Raw genomic sequence first — 22,567 nt, forward strand, 5'->3', positions numbered from 1 at the left:
TGATCATAATTTACTATGAAACATAAAACAGAAGGTCATACATTTCAAAATAAACAAGAACATTAATGCAGATTAATGTTATAATATGAATATTAATACAGATTAATAAGAGTATTAACAAAGATTACTTTCCATATTTTTTTCATATAAAATAGTACCTGGTTTGAGGCAATCCAAAACTCGTTCCAATGCCAACACGAGGTAGACAGTTAACTACTTTCTTCACTGTTGCAGGGTCTGGGAAGTTGAACATTACAGCAACTATGGCAAATAATTTAAAAAATTAGAACACAATATGATTTCCTTTCTGCAAAACTGATTTCTTGGTCCAATAAAATATTTACTTTTGATTCAGTTATCTATTAAATACAAGTCTTACTATATTTCTTTTACTACAGTGTATATCAAGTTTCAGCATTAATATTTCAGAGGTGATGTTCATTTCACTTATAAATTCCTTTACCATAGCTAGTCCTTCTCTAGATACTGTCAGGAGTTTTAACAACTGTTGTTGTATAAATGTGACATGAAGATGAGATTATGTGACATAATTATAATGATAGCTGAGATAATGTGACATGAAGCTATAACTTTGAATTTACAAAATTGAATTTTGGCAAGTCAAATATATTTCTATGAATTTCTAGAAATAACTATTTAAAAATTTAAGTTTATATAGTTAACAATCTAAAACCAAAAAACTACAGATAGCTAGCTATGAAACAGTCTGTCAGTTATATTTGTTTCCAATAAGTAACAGTTTGAAAACACTCTCTTTACAATGTTTATATGTTTATACTTCATATGTTCATATAATCTAGAACAATGTGTGATCTGAAGGAGAATTTTTCCTCTATGGCTAATAATCAAATTTAAATGCTTTCTAATCAATTTTATTTCAATAAGTACACATACATAAGAATATCAAGAAGCACATATCACTATATAAACATATTTAGTATATAAATGTTAACTTATGATAGTCATCTATAAATATTCATCCATTTTAAAAACTATGAAAATTAAGTCATAAAATCATGAGAGATAATTTAAAAGATATTCATTGGTCAGTTTTAAAATTTTAATTATAGTTAACTTTAATATCAGAATTAACTTTAATATCTGTGTAAGCTACAAATGCTCATCTATTAATAGAAGATGATCCTTCTTCTCTACCTACCCTGAAAAAATTCTTAAGCCCAAAAAATAAATAAATAAATTACCCATGTTGCTGTAGGTTTTAAACACTGGCATTACCAACATCTTTCAGGTAAGTAAGTAATTGATATTTACAAGCACCTACAACATATTTAGTAATGTCATATATATATAAAACATTAGCATATATCTTCTTCAAATAAGTCTTCCTTATATATTCATTATTACACTGAATACAAGGAGAAAAAAAGTATTAGAAAAGACTATCACAGATTATGGCAGATAATCAAGGCCATGAGAGAAAGGCAACAGAAAAGCATACATATAAAAGCAAGCATGTAAAAGAAATTTCAAAGAAGGAAAATGGATGAGGATGAGCAAGTAATAAATACTGTAAGATCTGAACTCCCCTGGGGCAGCAAGAATGCAGACTGAACTAAAGTGTGAAACATTCACTTGATTATTTGCCTGGAAGAATAGCATTTACATTAGGTATGTGGGGGAGAGGAAACCAAATAGGAAAGAGAAAAAACATCTTTCCCTAAGAAATTTGTATTCCCTAAAGACACATGATTTCATAAAGGAAAAACTAAATGTGCACATGGAACATATGTGGTTATTTGTAGATTTTAAAAATAATACCTTATAGGTTAAAGAAAAAAATAAGAGACTATCAACCCATGTATGTAGTAATACAAGGAGTATGTAAAAAAAATCAGTAGCTTTCATATATTCTACTGTATGCCTCTATTTATATCAAATGATGCTTTTCTTCAAGTTCAACTTGTCTCTCCTCCTTCTCTTAATGGATTTCACCAAGTACCATTCTGAACCTGCAAATTAAATTTTGGTTCAATCTTCAAGAATGATGTAATACAAAGCAACCAGGACAGTTCAATATCATTTTCTCATGGTTCCTTTATAAACAGCAATATATTAGACAAAAGATTAAATGAATATATGAATCATTTGATCATCCTCTCCCCTCCCCAAATGTAGCCACCTTCCAGAAGGAGTTTAAGTGTCAAAGCAATGCTGAGGACATCAAAACTCCTTCACAAATGATTAAATGGTTATGTATTCCTCATATTTATAAAGCCTTGTGCTAATTTGTGACATGGTCAGAAAAAGAAAAGAACTACAAATAATTCTACAAATGATCAAGGGGGGAAAAACATGAAGATGTATGTGGTACAAAAAAAGAGGTCAGTAGGGCAGAGGGTAGACTACAAAATATTATCTAAATGGAAACAGTATGGTATGTTCAAAACTGAAATCTTAAAGAGATGGAAGTTAGCTTTGTAACAATGTACTTCTGTAACATATTACCTCTGTTTGCCATAAAGATCTCCAGGGCTGTATTTTGCAAAAGATAACGACGAGAAAAGATTGATCGTATCTCTGTGAACAGCCATTTCCCATGCAGCCCTTCTGTGTATGCCAGGATCTAGTCAGGAAAAAAATAATCCCAAGTAAGTGACAATATCAGGGAGGTTTTCTTGTTTTGTTTCTTTCTGCAATAAAAATAGAAGAAAACCATATTAAAATTTTTTCTAAGAAAAAGAATTTAATAGTTACTAAAATAATTGGGAGAGAGACTAAGAAAATTGATTGTAATTTATGGAAAAGAAGCTTAAACAAAAAAACAAAGTAAAATTAGAAAACATCTAACTACAAGTATGTATTTGGGCCTTTAAAAACAATGATATACTCTATCACTTCTCAGGAGTACATACTGGATCATTTATTGATTGATTTTTAAACCATATTATAGAAAATAAAGTTTCAGATAAAACCTTATAAACAAGGAAGACCTCAAAAGAATGTCATACATGCTTATAAATCATAAACACAATTTAGTTTCACGTATTCATAATATGACTATGATTTGCCCAGTAGTACTTTTTCCGTACTTTAAAATACATAGTTCATAACTTTAAAAAAATACTTTTAAAGTCACTGCTAAGGCCACAGTCACTCATTCACAAAGCACAAATACTGACTGTGTAAGAGGTTAAGTATCACTTTGTCAGCTAAGACTAAACACAAACCTGCAAATGAACTCAGTATAATCTCTCTATGGAGTAGGTGGATGTCAGAGTAACTTGTCACAACTCTTGTTATCCCATGTGACAGACACAGTTGCTTAAAATGCTTTGTCAATTCAAAGCAATCCCATCTTTAGTCTAAACCCACTTTGTTGCTTTGTTTTTCCAAAAAGTTCATTCCAAAAGCTTAATTATGAAAGTGTTAAAGGAAAACCAGATTTAGCATTTCTCCATACAAATACTGTACATAATATTAATAAAGAAAATGAAATGCATTTGCTATCAAAATATGATGAAAATCTATGAAAGAAAATTAAGTTTAAAAACTAAGATATATCTCTCAAAAGTAACCATCAATAAAAAAATACAAATGAAGCAACACTTAATTATGATATTGCATTACAGGGATAAAGATGAGATGAGCAAAGAGAAAAAATAATGAATAAGAAAAATGTATCCTTTACAAACTGTTCTTTTCTTATTTCCATTTTCCAAATCCTAATTGGAAACAAATCTACATTCTTCAATGCAAAATTCAGTTTCTTTGAAAAAAACCCCAATCCTTACTTAATTCAGTAAGTATGTATTTTAATTTTTCTACAAAAATGATTTCTGGCACCATGGGACCTAGAAATAGAACGAATGGTTACAAGTCTAAGGCACAGCATTTTCTGCAACAAAACAGGAAGTTCAAAGGACAAGACAACTAACTAATCATGCTTTCAGTTTTCAAATCGGTGATAGAGACATCCTACTAACTCAATAATATAATCAATACCTGTATAAGTAAAATCAGGAGAAGTGAACAGGAAAAGAGAGAACAAAAATACTAACATAACTCTCAAGAATTTTTAAAGCAGAGGTTGCTTGTATCCCTTTCTTTTATCATGACCAGAGACACCAACAGTTGGTCCATACCTCCAAGGTCCACAGAGGCTTTGCATTTGGTCTCTCTCCTTCTATTCTTACCTCTGTAGTTTACTATGACCAGAGGAGCACCTCACACAATTTTTAAAAGATAAATCAGATCATATCACTCTTGTATTAATACCATCCAGTGACTTTCCCATTACATGTGTAATATACTCTTAGGCTCGTTATAATTGTTTATAAAGCCATACATCTGGGACTCTCTGATGAGCCCAACTTATTCTTCCTCAAGACCTTGTTTTCTCCTCTGCCTGGAATGTTCTTCTCTCAAATCACCACAGGGTTGGCTCATTCTCACACTTAGATTTCTGCTCTTATTTCACCTCCTCAGCAAAGCCAGAGGATCTAAACCCCACTTCCTCTATTACCACCTCATTCCATCCTAAACTCATCAGATTTTCTTCATAAGACTCATCACTACCTGAAATTATATTTGCTTGCTTCTTTATTGCTTCTTCAGCACTAGAGTACTAGAAGCTAAATTCTATTACAGCAAAGAATTTAAATACACTCTATTTCCATTGCCTATAAAAATGTCTGGCACAAAGTAGACATTTTTTGAAAGACTAAGTGAATCATTGCATAGCACCCTAAACTCCATATACAGCCCATATGATGTTTTAACAAAATTTCAAGTAGTAGAAAATACTTCAGAAAATGGATATTTACATAAATATTCAGATTTCTGGCTTCTCAAGAAAATCTGGGGTATCTAGCAAAACTGGGTCTATGTGCCATATGGTAACAATTGGCATCCACTCTCCATTGTGGTGCCATTTCCACTTCACTCATTACTATTTACTAATGTGAAATGAGCATTCACTCACTCACTGTTATTTACCTTGTTTCAATCGCTTTTTTGAGTTTACCATCCTGGGTTTATCAAATATTAGAGAATTCAATATATGTTCAGCAACACTTATAGTCCAATGTATTCAACTATTTTATTCATAAGAAAAATGAGGCCCAGGCACATTAAATACTTAAAACGAAATCCCTTCGCAAAGTTGCAGAGTCTGGCCTACTCTCAGGTTTTCTAATCCAAAACTCCAGAGCTTCCATTACATACCACTTTGTCACATTTCTAAGAAAAGGTTAAAGGCTGGGCATGGTGGCTCACATCTGTAATCCCAGCACTTTGGGAGGTTGCGACCACAGACCAGCCTGGAAAACATAGTAAGGCCTTGTCTCTACAAAAATTTTTTAAAAAAATAGCCAGGTATGGCTGCGTGTGGCTAAAGTCCTAGCTACTCAGGAAGCTGAGGTGGGAGGATCACTTGAGTCCAGGAGTTTGAGGTAGCTCTCATTGTACCACTGCGCTCCAGCCTGGACAATACAGTGAGACCCTGTCAATTAGTCAATTAATCAATAAAACAGGTTAAATATTTGTTACTAGAACCCAACTTATTAGAAATTTTAATCAACTACATTTGTTATTCTGCACTTGGGTTAAGGGCGAAAGAGGAAAATCAAAAGAAAACATACAACAAAGGATCCTTTAAGTTCTGTCATACACTAGGAATATCACACACTGGTCTGAAAACTATACCTTTTATATCTATAGAGCTATATAGTAAGATTTGTTGCTCAAAATGGTATTTGCAAAGTCATGGTCATGCAAATAAAGATTTAATTATAATCTAGAATACTCCATTTATTAACAAAAATGAGTATACTAAATCATTGTTTTTAAGATTTTTAATGTACGGAAATAGTTTTCTGATTAATCAAAACATTCAGTTTATATCCCATTCAAAGATCTACTTGAAACACAACAAGTGTCATACTCCTTTAAAATTTGTTTTATTGCTCAATGTCAAAAATACTCAAAAGTACAGAAAATGACATAAGCTCTTTGGACCCACTATTCAATCTTATAAAATTCTAATATTTTGCCATATTATTACATATATATGAGGAATTAATAAAAGCATTATAGTGTTGAAATTTTCATGTGTAACCCTTTCTGCTCCCTTTTTCCTACTTTGTCAGAGCCAACCACTATCTTTGTTTTGGGTTTATTATCCCCACATAAGTTTTTCTACTATTAGTACCCATACATCCATAAATAACACCCAGCACTGCCTTGTATGTTTCCAAACCTAATATAAGGTATCAGACTGAATGTATGATAGAGTGCTTTCCAAGTTAAATGTAAGAAGGTGTAATAAAGCTTTAAAACCCAGAAAAAGAAAAACAGAAGAAAAGACAGAAAATTACTTAAAATTGCCAAAGGTGTCAGAAATTAAAATCTTGCACAAAATAGCCTAATTTTTTAAGGAAAAGATTAAGTAATGAAATTCTACAGTTATAGTTAAGATATATGGGGTTAAAAATAGAAAAAAAGAATCTCTTAACTAAAGAATTACTAGTTGAAATGTATATAATAACATTTCTTCAAAGTATTCATTAGGAAAAGGTGTCAGTACTGAAAAGCAGCTGAGGCCTAGCTAAGCAAGAGGTTCATTTCTTATTGGAATAGTATATGCCTGGTCTGAGGATTCACTTCAAAGTCTCTAGAGTTCAATTAAAACTGGATTAGGTAGAAGCAGACCCTTCTTTGGGACTTTCTGTTCACTGAAACTCTACATACACTGACAGCACCCTAGACAGAGGTCTAGCCCTCCAATGAATCAGTTGCCATGGAAACAGTATCATTACCATTGCTCTGCAGTTATGACCCCAACTCTAGAATAGCTTGAAGTCTGCACTCTCTTTGAATGTTTACCAGCTTGTTTTATTGTTAGTATCATCAATGAATTAAACGTTCAATTTTTTTATAATTTGTTTCAACAAAGCCGGCTTATTAGTTAAATGTTAAGGTAAGGATGTCAGAGAGGAAAGAAAGAAATCAGTATTTAATTTATATATATTATATACATATATATTCTATTGCTTTACATTTAAAAATCAAGCATATTTTCTTTAAAATTTTTGTCTAAAAATTGTGCCTTCTGAAAAAGGATATATTATTTTCCCCAAATAATGCACACATTTCTTCCTTCTACTCTACAAATAGTATACTATCAATACATAAGAAAATTTTTTCACCTTGTTGCATTTACTCTTAGTAAAAGTAAAGTATTTCTCACTTTCCCTTTACCAGTCCATCTTGCAAAAGCTTATGAATTTATCCAAATGAAACTCTTTTATTTTTTCATTCTCATGAAAGAACAAAAATAGAAACCTGCATTTATTGCCCAAATATATGATACTCTTATTTATTGAATATTAGGCATTTTTAAAAGTAGATTTAAAATGGTTAAAGCCACATTTATTTAAGTAAAGAAAAAATGAGGTTTTATTTTAAAAACTACAAAAATTACCCTCAGTAAATTTAAAATGTTTTCAAATTCTTTTTGAAAGAAAAAATATGAATAATTGATCAAATGTTTTCCCTCAAAAATAAGAAATATTTACATGGAGGTCTGTACATAGAAATCTTTTTTAAATACTATTATTAATGTTTAAAACTAGCATAGCATAACCTATGCCAATATTTCCCAATTTCTGAAGTAGTTTTATTTTTCAGATAATTCCATATTGATTTCTAAGAATCTTGTAATAAGGATAAAATCAGATAATATATATTAACATTAGTATTTAAAATCTCACAACAAAACCATTCCCAAACTATATGGATATATTTAACATCAAGAAACAGTGTTTTTAACCTAGTACACAAATATAAATTAATCATGCCATCAATTAAGCAATGACACTACTGCTAGGTAAGTCTAGAAAAATACTCTTTATAATCCATTTTATTGGGACATAATTTACAGTCACAAAGCTTATATGGGAAGACAGTAAATACTTGAAATATCTTTAAAATGAAAACATGTTGAAAAATACTCATATCAACTTACCACTAAATATATGTGGAAATACGTTTTATTTATAATAATTTTAATTTGAACAAATAAGTTTACATTAATTTTAATGAAGTATTTTAAAGTTGTATCACTATTATTAACATAGGTTTTGCATTTTGCTGCATATAGTTTTCTCTGAAACTTGATATCAAAGCATGGCACTCAATTTATTCTAATAATACTGAATTCTAGTTGGTTTAAGGATTTACTTCATCACCAACTATATGACTTTCAGTTTTAAGTTTCAAACATATGTTCTTTAAGTAAAATTTAGAGGTCTTTTTTTAAATTTGAAAATGACATATATTACAATGGTTGACTCTGGTGGAAACTTTAAAATGGTAATTTTGCTATTAAACATTAAACATATATTCATGAACACTTAGCATGTCCCCATACTTCAAAAAAAAAAAAAACAAAAATGAAAGTCACAAATACAAAATGACCTTTTAAATTAATTGTGCATTATTTAATTTCTTTTCATCTATACAGTATATTTGCCTTTTGCTTTCTAGTACTGTGATGTAGTACAGTATTATCCTTAGCATTTTCATGGGTGACAAATTCAATTAAACATATTCATTACTCTAATGTTCTACTTGGCAGTTTTAGTCAGTATGAAAAATTAAAAATATATAAATAAAATGCTATGTGACCTTTGTATTGATTGGGCTAAAATGGCTTTAGCCTGGGTGTGCATGATGGGGCAGTTGGGAGGGGCAGGAGGGGAGCATACAAACACACACACTCTCATGTTTTCTCTTCCAATTACTGAGGGAGATGATAAAACCACAGCAAATGATGTATCAGCTCATTTTATCTTATCGCTTTGGGGCTAGGTGACAATGAAGTTCATATTTCACTGGCTCCCATTGAAGATTGTGAAAATTACTTGCCCTCATGACCTGAAATTTCACTAGAAGACAGAAATTTCTCTTCTGCAAAGTAATGCGATTTTTCAGATGTCAACCTTTAGCCCAGCTTTAAAAATTAATTTCATTTATATTAACCAATGATATTGATATTTTCACAGAACACTCTTTGATACATGAAGCACTGACTGCCAAATTGATGTAGCGTTAGAGGGGTAAAACTATTTTATTTTAAAAGCTGCTATGGCAGACAGATTTATGGCAAACCGAAATTCCCATTTCATAATTTAATATTTGTGCTGGAGTGATGTACCCTTTAAGCCCTGGGCCTGTAAATAATTCAGACTCTTTACTTGGTTATGTTATTTTCAATATTCCTCAGCTTAAAAATAATTTGCATTCTAAATGATGCATCATAAAAGCCATCTCTTATTCAACTAGCATTTAATATCTATCTTAATGAGTCAAAAGCCAAATGTAGTAATGAAGGAGAAGAACAAAGAAGGTATTTATCTATTTTCCAACTCATTTTTAATTCAGTTTTTTAAAATTTAAATTATACCTACAGTCTGACTTTTTTTTTAAGGCAAGAGATAATACCACAAAAAGATCTTAAGGAACAATGTTAAGAAACATCAGTATATTTCTTTTTCATAACAACAAATAAGGTAAAGAGCTAGAGGTTAAATTTGCAGGGAAAGAGCAGAATGAACTTAGATAAGTATCTGAATTAAAATTGAGCTATTTGGGTTTGAAGATACCTTTTAAAATAGGAACATAACAAAAACAAAGCCACAATGTCAATGTTAGCGTGAACAAGATATGAAACAGTCCCATATGATTTTAGTATAGGAGATACATAAATTACTTTGTATTTGTACAAAAGAAAAATTTCAATATTTTAGAGTAAGAATGTTACTAAAAGATAGTCTGGTATCTTAACGAGTCTTTATTACCTTTATCCAGTAAAGAGTTTTGTCTAATCCAAATAATGCTTTGAGAACATAATCATTACTTTAATATTCTTTCATTTTATTAATAATGTAATTTAAGTATGAATATGCATATAATTTATGCATTACACTATGCTCTTAAAATTAGAAAAAGGCAGAGAAAGACATTTCTCTAATTTAGCTACTTTCTGCTCTGCCTAACTTTCTATATGCAAAATCACTTTTGTATTTTTATGTTAATATTTAAATTGTTCTTCAAAAATATTTATATTTAGTTCTTCTTTACATGTATAATATGGGATGAAATAATATTAGACTTTATGATTTTTTCCATTTAGATCAGAAATATTCCTAGTTACTTCTCAAAAATTTATAGAAGTAACATGCTATCATCATTGAATTCAAGCTATAAAAGTATTTTTGTTTCTTATTCCACACACTGATTCTCTACAGTCATAAGCTTTCTATTTCTTAATAAAGAGATAAATTTAAATTAGCACTAATAAAAAACAAATTTTAAGTATACCAGAATATTTTATAATGTATACTTTTAAAACAACCAAGGGACAGAAAGTATCTTTCTTCTCAAAACTAGTTCTTTCCTTATGAACTCAATCTCAATCTCAGATTGGTATCAAAAGCCCTGTTTAAAAAAGGTGATTTCAAAGTAGAAGAGAGGATACCAGAGGCTGGGAAAGGTAGGAATAGGAAGAAATTTGTTAAGGATACAAAATTACAGTTAGATAGAAGGAATAAGTTCTAATGTTCTATATCATGGTAAGATGACTATAGTTAATAATGTATTATATAGTTTCACACAGCTACAAGGAGAATATTGAATATTCCCAACACAAAGAAATGATAAATGTCTGAGATGATGGATACAATAATTACCCTGATCTGATCACTATACATTAAATGTATCAAAATATCACTCTGTGTCCCATGAATATGTACAATCATTATTTGTCAATTAAAAATAAAAATAAAATTAAAAATAAAGAAAAAACAAAGTGAGGAGAGGTAAAGTTAAAAAAAAAAAGCCCTCTCTAGATATATGAACAAAATCTTCAAGTTAGAATAATATTGGCCTATTGATAGATTACTTATCTTTTTATAGCAGATACGTGATTTAGCCATTGGAAGCTTCCCTGGTACCTAAGCTATTTAAATGAGTTAAAAGGAAATCTTTTGTTTACTTTCAAAAGATTTTTGTTTTTCAAACATAGCAGGGAAGAGAAATCAAAAGCAAAATGGAAAGGAAAAAGTTACACAGAACTCGATGCTGAAAGCCTAAAATCCCCAGGACACTTTTTTCCTAATCATAGGGAAATATTTTTCTACTTTATTTTTTAAAGCTTTCTGCTTCCTATTAAGTACTAAACTTGTTTAGTTGAAGTTGGTTATAAATGATTAGTACAGGTTCATATTCATTTCCATGATAAAGCATGAAACTAAATATTGGGCTCACATTCACCTTCAGATATAATCTTCCAAAAAGGTATTTTCTTAAAGGACATATATTTTACAGAGCATTATGAATACAACGTAAATAAGATTTTAGGGATTAACCTTATTTCATTGCATAACTCCATCCTGTTGTACACTCCCCACTAGACTGGAGTTCATACTTAACAGGAGTTCTTATGAGGCTAGATTACTAGCCTTAGTCATCTTTCTACTCACAGTATCTAGCACAGTCCCAGAAATACAGAAGATGTGGATTGATAGATGGCCAGCTCAGCTTCACAAACTACCTACAACTAAGATTCTGGAAATATGTTAATATAAACATAGCAGAAAACAAAAAGGGGTAGAAAAGTGAAATGGAAAACTGTAACACAGCATTTAAAAAAAACCAAATTCAAGGGTCAGAGTATTTCCACTTCTGATGAAGATAGAGTAACCGGGACTGGATTTACCACTGTACCTCAACAATACTGAAAATGAATACAATATATGGAAAGAGATAGTTCTCAAGACATTAAACATCAAGCAATAAAAGATAGTGATCCTTGAGAGAGGAATCAAAGTAGTGATACCTACTATTGCTGAGGCATACTATCTGGAAAGATTTTGCAGGGACCTGAGCAAGAAAAAGTAACCCAATTAGAGCATAATAATCTCATGGAGTATAGACAACAGAGCTCAAAGTACAGGGAGATCAAGGCAGCTAAAGTTTGCAGGACAGCATAACAGTTCAGAGAGAGATGCAAGGTAACAGAGCTCCAGAGATCTGCAGTCTTCAGCTAAGTACTGAGACCAACCCATGTGTATAAGAAAACAACCAGAGACCAGTAAAAGAATCATCCTAAAAAAATTACAGCAAATATTACTCAGAGCTCACACAGTCACAATAAAACATCTTGAGATTTATGGCACATTGGGTAGACTGGATAGATCAGAAGAGTTCTGCCACAGTAGTGGGGAAAATTAGCCCTAGACTAAATGCTGCTCTGATCCTCCCTAACAAATCTTAAAAGCAAGATTCAGATGGATCAAACTATTTCCAAGTAACTTGACTGTATTCAAAAACAATGCATTAGAATATGTATAGGAATACAAAATATCCACCATTCAACTAGGTAAAATGCATCACAGCTGGCATGCCATTCAAAATTACCAGGCCTGCTAAAAAAGCAGGAAAACATGACCCATAATGAAGAGAGAAATTAATGAAACAAAACTCACCCAGATGACAGAACTATTAGAAAAGAATATTAAATCAGACCAAGTAGATTTTAAAGCAAAAAATATTAATAGGCATAAAGAGGGTCATTTCATGATGATAACAGATCATTTCATGAACAGGCCATAGCTATCCTAATTGTTTCTGAACTGAGTAACAGAGCTTTAAAATACATGAAGCAAAAACTGAGAGAACTGAAAGAAGAAATACATAAATCCACAATATAAACAGATTTCAACATTCCTCTCTCAATAATTGATAAAACAAGGGGATGGAAAATCATTAAGGATATGGAAGACTTGAACAAGATCAGCTACCCAAAGGACCTAACTGATTTTTATAGAACACTCCATCCAACAGCAGTACAATGTGAGTTTACTAAGATAGAGCATATTTTGGGCCAAAAATCAAGTTGCAATCAATTTAACAGACCCAAGTCATGTAAAGTATATTCTCTGACTACCATAGAATCAAATTAAAAATCAATAACAATAGATTGAGTGCACAGCATGATGACTATACATAATGTACTGTGTATTTCAAAATTGCTAAAAAAGTAGATTTTAAATGTTCTTACTATCAGAAATAATAAATATGTGAGGTGATGTATTGTATATGTTAATTAGTCTGATTTGGTCATTCCACAATCTACACATGTATCAAAACATCACATTGTAGCTCATAAATATATACAATTATTGTCAATTAATAAAATATTTTAAAAATCAATAACAAAAAGATATCTGGAAAATTCCCCAAATTTGAAACCTAAATAGTACACATCTAAATAACCCATGGGTAAAAGATAAAACAAAAAGGAAATTAGAAAGTATTTTGACTTGAATTAAAATGAAAACACAACATAAAAAAATTTGTGGAATACAGCAAATGCAGTGCTTAGAGGGAAATTTGTAGCACTGAAATCTTCATATTAATGTAAAGTAAGAAAGAAAGGTCTCATATCAATGACATCGACTTCCACCTTAAAAATTGGAAAAATAAGAGCAAGTTAAACCCAAATTAAGCACAAGAAAGAAAATAATAAATATCAAAGGAACAGAAAACCAAAAAACAATAGAGGAAAATCAATGAAGCCTATATCTGTGTTTTGAAAGGATCAATAAAATTGATAAACTTCTAACCAGTCTGATCAGGCAAAAAAGAGAGGAGACACAAACCACCAATATCAGGAATGATATCAGGAAACACCAATATTAGGAGAGAGCAGACATCACAACAGATTTTATAGACATTAAAAGGATAATAAGGGAATATTATAAACAACTAAATTGGACAATTTTGATGCTTTAGACAAAGCTCTTGAAAGACACAAACTACCAAAGTCCCGTCAAGAAGAAATAAATAACATGAATAGTACTATATCTATTAAGGAAATTTTATCTGTAGTTTAAATCTTCCCTATAAGTAAACACCAGTCTTGGATAGCTACACTGGTAAATTCTACCAAACATTTAAAAAAAAATAGTACCAATTCTATACAAACTCTTCCAGAATATTAAAGAGGAAGGAATACTTGCCAATTCATTCTATGAGGCCAGCATTACCCATATGTCAATACCAGACAAACACAGTACAAGATAAGAAAAGTCAAAGGCAGATCGCACTTAAATATTTATGTAATTTCTTTGTCTTGAGACTTATTTTGGATATCCTATAAAATAAATACATTAAATGTCTTCTCAAACTACCAAGAGAATAGCCAGGCATGGTGGCATGTGCCCATAGTCCCAGCTACTTGGGAGGCTGAAGCAGGAGGATCATTTGAGTCCAAGAGCTGAAGTCCAGCCTGGACAACATAGCAAGACCCCACTGCAATAAAATCAAACTGCCAAGAGAAGTTTTCCTACTCCTGCATCTTCATATAATAAATTGTCCCTGAATACACCTACCCATCCTTTACATTTCTCAGAACTGTCTACACCGATTTCCCTTTGTAGTATTAATACATTCCAATTTGAATTCCTTTAAATATTAGCAGAGTGGCTGAATTTTTAGCCTTCTCACTTTATACTGAGTGATTTCATCCCTAACCACTGCTTCTCTTACCAAACCACACAGGGGTGTGAGATGTAGTGATAAGACATTAGAGGTCAGTTTTCGACCACTATATCCGATCACCTACTACATATTTAGCTCTACTGCAATGTCCTCTAAACTCTCAAATTCAACACATCCAAAAATAAACTCATACTGTCCCCTCCAGAGCTGTCATTAGTCCAATAGAGACTATTTTGGTAAATGGAGTCACAAACACCATATAAACCACACAGAAACTTCAGTTATACTAAATCTTAAATTATATTCCTTTTGACCTCACTCATGTCTCAATGAACAAGTTCAATTGATTCTATTTCCCTTACATCCTTCTGCTCTTGATCTTATGTGCCAAAACCCACTTTAGAACAAGTTATCATCACCATTTAATATCTATCTATCTATCTGTCTGTCTGTCTGTCTGTTTATTTATTTATTTAGAGATAGAGTCTCACTCTGTTGCTCAGGCTAGACCATAGTAGTACCACCATAACTCACCGCAACCTCAAACTCTGGAGCTCAAGCTATCCTCCCACCTTAGCCTCCAGAGTAGCTAGGACTACCATGCATGGTTAATTTATTTTATTTTATTTTATTTTTTGTAGAGACAGTGTCTAACTATGCTATGAAGTCTTGTTTCAAACTCCCAGCCTCAAGCGATCCTCCTGCCTAGGCATCCCAAAGTGCTGGGATTACAGGTGTGAGCCACTGTGCCAGCTATACTTTCACAATTTTCATACACATATCTCATGTTCTAACCATGTCACACAACATATGCTCCTTCAATTACGCTATGCTGTTTCATGCTTAAACGTCTCCCAATGTGCTTATCTTCCCAACTGGAATGCAACCTCTCCTAATGTGCTTGGTAGAGGAGGTGGTCAGAGTGGTTGTATTAGAATAGTAGTAGATAGTCATAGTAGTAGCAGCAACAGATAATTAGAGCTCATTATGCCAGGATCTACGCTAAGTGCTTTAACTCAGCTATTTTGATTAATCTTCAAAATGGCATTGTGAAATGGTGTCATTTGCACCATTTTATAAATGAGGGAAGTCTTTTTGAGAGGTTAGATGACTGAGTCAAAATCACATAGAGTAAGTAGCATGGCCAAATCTATGAGACTTCTAATACTATGCTCTAGGCTATTACATAATACTCTCTCCACAGTGAAATTCTCATCCTTAAAGGCAAAGCCTAGGTATATTACCTTACCCCATCTCTCTTCCATTTCTTCTCATTGTGTTTTTTAAATTGATTTAATAAATCATGTGCCTTGAGAATCTTAATTTGACCCATGAGCCCTTCTGTTCTGTGAACCCTGGGATGACTAGCCTGGTCGTGTACTTGGAGGCTACCATCACATCAGGTAATTTCCCACAGAACAGGCTCATAGCTAACCTTTATCTAACCTTAAGCAACAATTTAAAAAAATTATTCTAGGCCACAGGAAAAAAATAGGAAGATCCATAATTCATTTGTGAAGCCAGCATAACATGAATACTGAAAACTTAGAAAGAGATAGAAAGACTATCAAAAAGGAAAATAGCGCAATTTCAACATTGAAGAAACAACACTTTTAAATAATCTATAAGTAAACAGAATCCAGCAAAAAGAATAATATATCATTACCAAGAAGAGTATTTTCTTAGATTGCAAGTATGGCTCAATATCAGGAGATCTGTAACAATCCTTATATCAACAAATTAAAAGAAAACATTATAGAATCATTTACTAGAGGCCAAAAAGCATTTGATCAAATTCAAAAACCATTACTAATGAAAAAATGCTAGTAAACAAGGAATGAAAAAAATTACATAAAATAAACGCTTTTTTTTTTTTTTTTTAATACCAGAAACCAACAACAAATTTTACATATGTTTTCTGGGGCTAATCAAGTAGATTCTGGACTAATAATAATATTCATCTCAAGTATTTGTTTTGAAAATTAAATTAATTATGTACAGCTAGTAAAAATGCCTGGTACATAGTAAGTACTATATATGTGTTAGAAATTATTATTACAATAACAATTTTTATTACCACCAGTCAAATGGCAAAAGTTATAATAAATGAAATAACATAATAAAATTTAAAACCTGGTATAAACATAGAGTGGAGTTTGGAAACTCTTTTAATATATCCAAAACACTCTAAATAAATAATAAAAATAAATATGTAATAAGGTAAATATGGAAACATTATTTGTTCTCCATTTTAGTAACTGTCACTTAAATATAGAAACTGGAAAAAAATTTTATTCACAATACCAAGAAAAACTTTAAACACTTAGGAATAATTTTAACAAGAAAGACAGAAAGGAACTGTGGGACAAAAGCTATAAAATAGTATTAAAGGAACATAAAGTACAATCTGAAACAAAAAATTTTTATAATAGGAAGAAAATGTCATTAAAACATAAATATATCAAAAATAGACACATATATCAGTTTAATGTATTTGTAATTAGAATGCCAATGGGACTTTTTAAGGCTTCACAAAATTATTTAAAGTTTATAAGAGACCATATACCTGAAAACAGCCAATGAAAGGACAGAAATAGAGGCTAAAGGGGAATACTCTACCATAAACAATATGCAAATGGCATAAAGACTTAAATAAATATATTTTTAAAACATTAGACTATAATTCAGTCTGATATTTTCCGTTCTATTTTTTTAAAGTGCCATTTATGATGCACAAAACTTATAGCATAGCTCAATGCAGGACAATCAACACGTAAGTAAAGCACCTAGATTGTATGGTAACTTGCACATAGTTGGCTTTCAATTGTTCTTCCCATGTGACTACTTATATAATCTAGAAGTCAAGAGAACTTATAAACCATAATTGGAACTCAGAACTTGTAAAATAAATATTTATAACTGTAACTTTATACAACTGGAAAATTAATTAGTGGCAATGATATGACTGATAAAGTCAAATGGCAAAAGATAGAGCTGGAAAAACTATTTTGTGATAGGCAAAGGGCTACTATAATACACAATAAACACATAAATTCATGTGTTCAATAAAGAAAATGAATAGAAAAATGTATACAGAATATAAAAAATAATTTCACAGAACTAATTCAAACATCTAACATTTAAAAATTGTCAAATTTATTAGTTGTAATGAAAAAAAACCCTTTAAAATAAGAACGAGATATGTTATACCCAAGAAACAAGCAAAAATTAAAAGCTATAACACATTTTACGACAGGAATGCAGAAAAAAGCATATACTGCTGGTAGGAAAATGAAATGTAAAACCCCTCTGGAAAGTGATCTGATATTTATTAAAAATAAAAGTACATATGGCCTTTGACCAAACTAACTAACTTACGGAAAACTAAGAAACAGAAATAAAAGTTTTCTTATGTAAGCATGTAAGGATGTTTAATCCAGAAACATGAAGATAATGAAAAAAAAAAAGATATTTATTGCCACATTTTTCATAGTGACAAAAACAAAAAATGAAAACAAGACTTTAAAATCCAACACACATCATTAGGAAAATAGTTGTACAATTATGATATGTCTTCTTCAGTCACTGAAAAGAATGAATTAAACCACATCAGTTGATTTTGCTGGATATCCACGATCAATATATCGTGGAGTGAGAAAAACAACATACCAAGTTGTAAATACTACATGATTTTATTTTTGTAAGTGAATGACAACCCCCACCAACAACACACCTGTGTACATGAAAATGAAGAAAAACATGAAAGCATACACACTGGGCTGTTAATATATGCTAAGTATGGGCATATACTGTGGGGTAGGCTATGGGGGCTAAGAGGAAGAGGAGAGAAAAGAGAAAAGAAGGGAAAATAGCATGTATAAAAAATGCACATGCTAACAAAAAAGCTTTGAGTACATTACATTTATAATAAGCTGTGTTACGCATAAATATGTAAAATCTGAATGAGATCAGGTATGTCATTATCCTCTCAATTTTTTTTTCTATATCATGTTAGTATTTGTATACAGTAGTCCCTCCTTATCCAAGACCTCCCAAGTGGATGCCTGAAACCTCAGACATTGGAGGTTGTCAGTTGGAAAAGGTTTCGGTTCATGTCTTCCATCCACAAATGTAATGTCCTTTTCATCTTCACTACGCACTTAAAACATCGTGTGGCTATAATTTTTGCAGTCTGAGGTGTGACAGTAAGACTAGCACACATTTCTTTTCCCTTCTTCATAATTTCATGGATAGGAAATTCGTTCCTACTGTAGCTCTTAGTAATCTCAGCACATAATTTTCTTAAATCAAGAACTTTTACTTTTTCACTTACAGGAAGCACTTAATCGCTTCTCTTTGGCATATTCAAATTGCCAGCATCACTACTCTTGAGCTTTGGGGCTATTATCAAGCATAATAAGGGTTACTGGAATGCAATTATTGTGATACCAGGACAGTCAATCTGATAACCTAAGTACTAAGTAAGCAACTAAGGGCAGGTAGTGTAGACAGTGTAGATATGTTGGACAAAGGGAGTATTAGCACCTCATGCAAGATGACGCAAGATTTCATCATGCTACTCAGAGTGGCGTGCCCTTTAAAATATATGAATTATTTATTTCTGGAATTTTCTATTTAATATTTTCAAACCATAGTTGACAGCAGGTAACTGAAATGGTGGAAAGCAAAAACATGGATAAGGGGTGGGGGGGGGGGGCTACCGTATTGCCATGTAGGATGAAAGTCAATTTATTTTTCTTTCCTTTCTTTCAGTAGCTTCTGGAATTCAACCTGTTTACCTTTTTTTCTCCTTTAATGTTTCCAAATATTTTCTCTATAGATTCTTAGAGTTCTTCACCTAGGACCAGGCTCCCTTCCTTCTCACTGCCTTTGAAGTTATTAGTAAGAATACAATCGCTTTCAATTTTAAATGTTTTACTCCTGATTTCTCAGGCACTATAGGTTCAGGTCACACAGTCCTTGCTAGTTATGAAGTGTAGGATGTGATTCAGAAGTGATAATTGGAAACAAACATGGACCTCTGTTAACATCTCAGAGCTCACCAAAGCTGTTTTCTTACCCACTCATCTCTGACCTCTACAGATTTGATGTAACAGTAAGAGCAGAATAGGAATTTCTTGAAGTTCAGGGGGATTTTTTATTTCTGAGGGCTAATGGCCTTAAACACCTACGTCTGTGCCCTCTGCCACAAACATTAATAGTTCCATTTGTTTACATCTGTTAAGGTATTTTTATGTTGATACAAATATAGGTCTTTCCTAGATTATATTTTTTCCTCTGGTTCATTTTACTTCATCATTCATATCAAATATAAAAATCTTTTTTTCTCTGTCATGTTCAGCCAGGAAAAAAAATAGCAATTTTTAAATGCAGTAAACTAAACCCTTATAACATATCCTTCCATTTTCAAAGCCACCCACATATAAGAATTAAAATAAAAGAAAATCATTAGGTTTAAATCCATCACTTTTTTTTTTTTACTTAAAATTTTATTAAGGGATTGTTTACATGCAGTTAAATGCACAGATGTCAGGTGTACAGCTTGATGAGATCTAATAAATTCATATATCGATATAATCGCCAGCCCAAAACATTACCATCATCCTAGAAAGCCTGCTTATACCTCTTCAGAGTCAATATCTCCCTAATCCAAACATTTACTGTTCAGATTTCTTTCACCACTGATGAGTCTTGCCTATTCCGGAGCATCATATTCATAGAATCATATAGCATGCATTCTTTTGTTTCTAGCTTCTTTCACTCATCATGTTTTTTAAGGTTCTTCCATGTTGTTTTGTATATTAGTAATTCATTTCTTTTTATCGCTGAGTATTTCACTGTATAAATATAACACAATTGGTGTATCCACCATTCTGTTGATGAACACTCAATTAGTTAACTAAGAATGAAGCTGACAGAAACATTTGTGTATTAGTTTTTTTGTGAAACTTTATCTTCAGGCCTCTTGCGTAAATATCTAGGAGTGGTATTGGAAATTCATAGGTTAGATGGTATATTTAACTTTAGAGAAACTGCAAAAACAATTTTCAAAGTGGTTGTACTATTTTACATTCCCATCTGCAAATAAATGAGAGTTCCAGTTCCTACACATCCTTGCCAATATTTGGTGATGTCTTATTTATTTCAGTCATCCTGATGTCAGTCTTATTAATTTTAGTAGTGTTTCGTGATTTTCCAAGATAACAAATGATGTTGAACACTTTTACAGGTGCTTATTGGCCATTCACATGCCTTCCTTGGTAAAGTTCCTAACCATATTATTCACTCGTTTGTTTTATTTGGCTGTCTTTTTATTATTGATTTGCTGATATTTAGTAAATATAAGTTTTCTGTTAGATAGATGTATTAAAGATATTTTTCTCCCAGTCTGAGGTTTGCCTATTAATTTTGTTAGTAGTATATATTATCATGAAAGATTTAATTTTCTTCAAGTCTTTTTTCCTCTTCAACAGTAAATTCTGGGTCTCAATAAAAAAATCTTTTGCAAATGTCTTTCAAAGGCAGTTTTTCAGTTTCTTCAAAAGGACCTATTGGGATTTTGAATGAAATTAAGTTGAATCTATAGATCAATTTGTCAAGAACTGACATCTCTATAATATTGAGTCTTTTAAACCATCAACATATCATATTTTCCATTTATTTAGGTTTTCTTTAATTTCTCTTAGGAATCTTTTATAGTTTTCAGTAGGACTATATATACTTCATTAAATTTTCCTTAAGTATTTCACATTTTTTGAATGTTATTACAATCATGTGACATTGTAAAATCACTATCATTAGCAGTATTTTGTAGATTTTTTAAAATTTTCTCCACACACCATCATGTTGTTTGCAAATAAAGACTTTTTGTTTTTCCTATCCAGTTTATAAGGCTTTTGCTTCTTTTTTTTGTAGCTAGTAGATGAATCTAGTACAATGTTGAGGAAAAGTGCTGAAAGTAGACATTTTTGTCTTGGTCCCAATTTTTTAAAAAGTTATTCAGTTTTTACTATCAAATACAATGTTAGCTGTAGTTTTTTTTTTTTTTTTTCCCCAGGATGCCCTTTTATCAGTTGGGAAAGTTCTAGTCCTAGTTTGCTAAGAGTTTTATCATTATTGAATTTTTTCAATAATTTTTTCCTACCCCTATTTTGATGATGATTTTTCTCTTTTATTCTATTAGTGCAATGAGCTATAATAATTAGTTATTCAAATATTAACACAAACCTATATTTCTGAGGGAAAGAAGCCCATTTGGTAATGATAGATTTTTTTTTAAAGTATTGCTTAATTTGACTTTTTATTATTTTGTTAAGCATTGTTTTCCACCTATACTCACAAGGGATATTAGTCAAATTTTCTGTTAATGGTTTTGTTATCAGGGTTATGATAGCCTCATAAAATTTACTGATAATTGTTCCCTCTTTTCTATTTTCCAAAAGACCTATAAAATTTGTATTATGTCTTTCTTAAATGCTGGATAAAATTCACCAGGAAAGTCATCTGAACCTCAGCTTCTTTGTAGGATGAGTTTTAGCTATGCATTCAGGTTATTTATTTCTAATTAAAAAAGCTTTGAAAGTTTCAGTCTTTCCAGGAATTTGTTCATGTTATCTAAGTTGTCAAATTTATCCTTTTAATGGCTATAAGATTTATAATGATATTCTCTTTCATTTCAGATATTGGTAATTGATGTCTTCTCTCTTTTCTTTATCAATCTGGTTAGAAGTTTATCAGTCTTATCAAACTTTACAAAAACAGCTTTGGTTTCAACTGGGTTTTTTTTTCCATTAATTTTTTTCCCTTTATCTTTATTATGTCCTTCCTTATGCTTACTCTGGGTTTAATTTGCTTTTCTTCTAACTTCATAATGAAGAGGCTTAGATATTTGATTTTTAACTTTTCTGTTGTTTTCTTACATTATTTTTTATGAAGTTACAAATTTCATAGTCATAGGTTTTCCTGTAGGTACTGTTTTATCTGTACCCTACAAATTTTGACA

At 31.3% G+C, this 22,567-nt stretch overlaps 1 protein-coding gene across 1 annotated transcript in view; it reads right to left on the reverse strand.

The window, feature by feature from the left end:
- Positions 1-22,567, reverse strand: part of LRBA (LPS responsive beige-like anchor protein) — a 613,453-nt gene that overhangs the window by 181,036 nt on the left and 409,850 nt on the right. Inside the window, exons 41-42 of the mRNA XM_045552108.1 lie at positions 2,488-2,605; positions 159-261 (exon numbers count right to left, since the gene is read on the reverse strand). Coding sequence (XP_045408064.1) covers positions 159-261; positions 2,488-2,605 — 221 coding nt within the window. The remainder of the gene's footprint in view (positions 1-158; positions 262-2,487; positions 2,606-22,567) is intronic.

Source organism: Lemur catta, chromosome 5, assembly GCF_020740605.2.
Source record: "Lemur catta isolate mLemCat1 chromosome 5, mLemCat1.pri, whole genome shotgun sequence".
NCBI lineage: Eukaryota > Metazoa > Chordata > Mammalia > Primates > Lemuridae > Lemur > Lemur catta.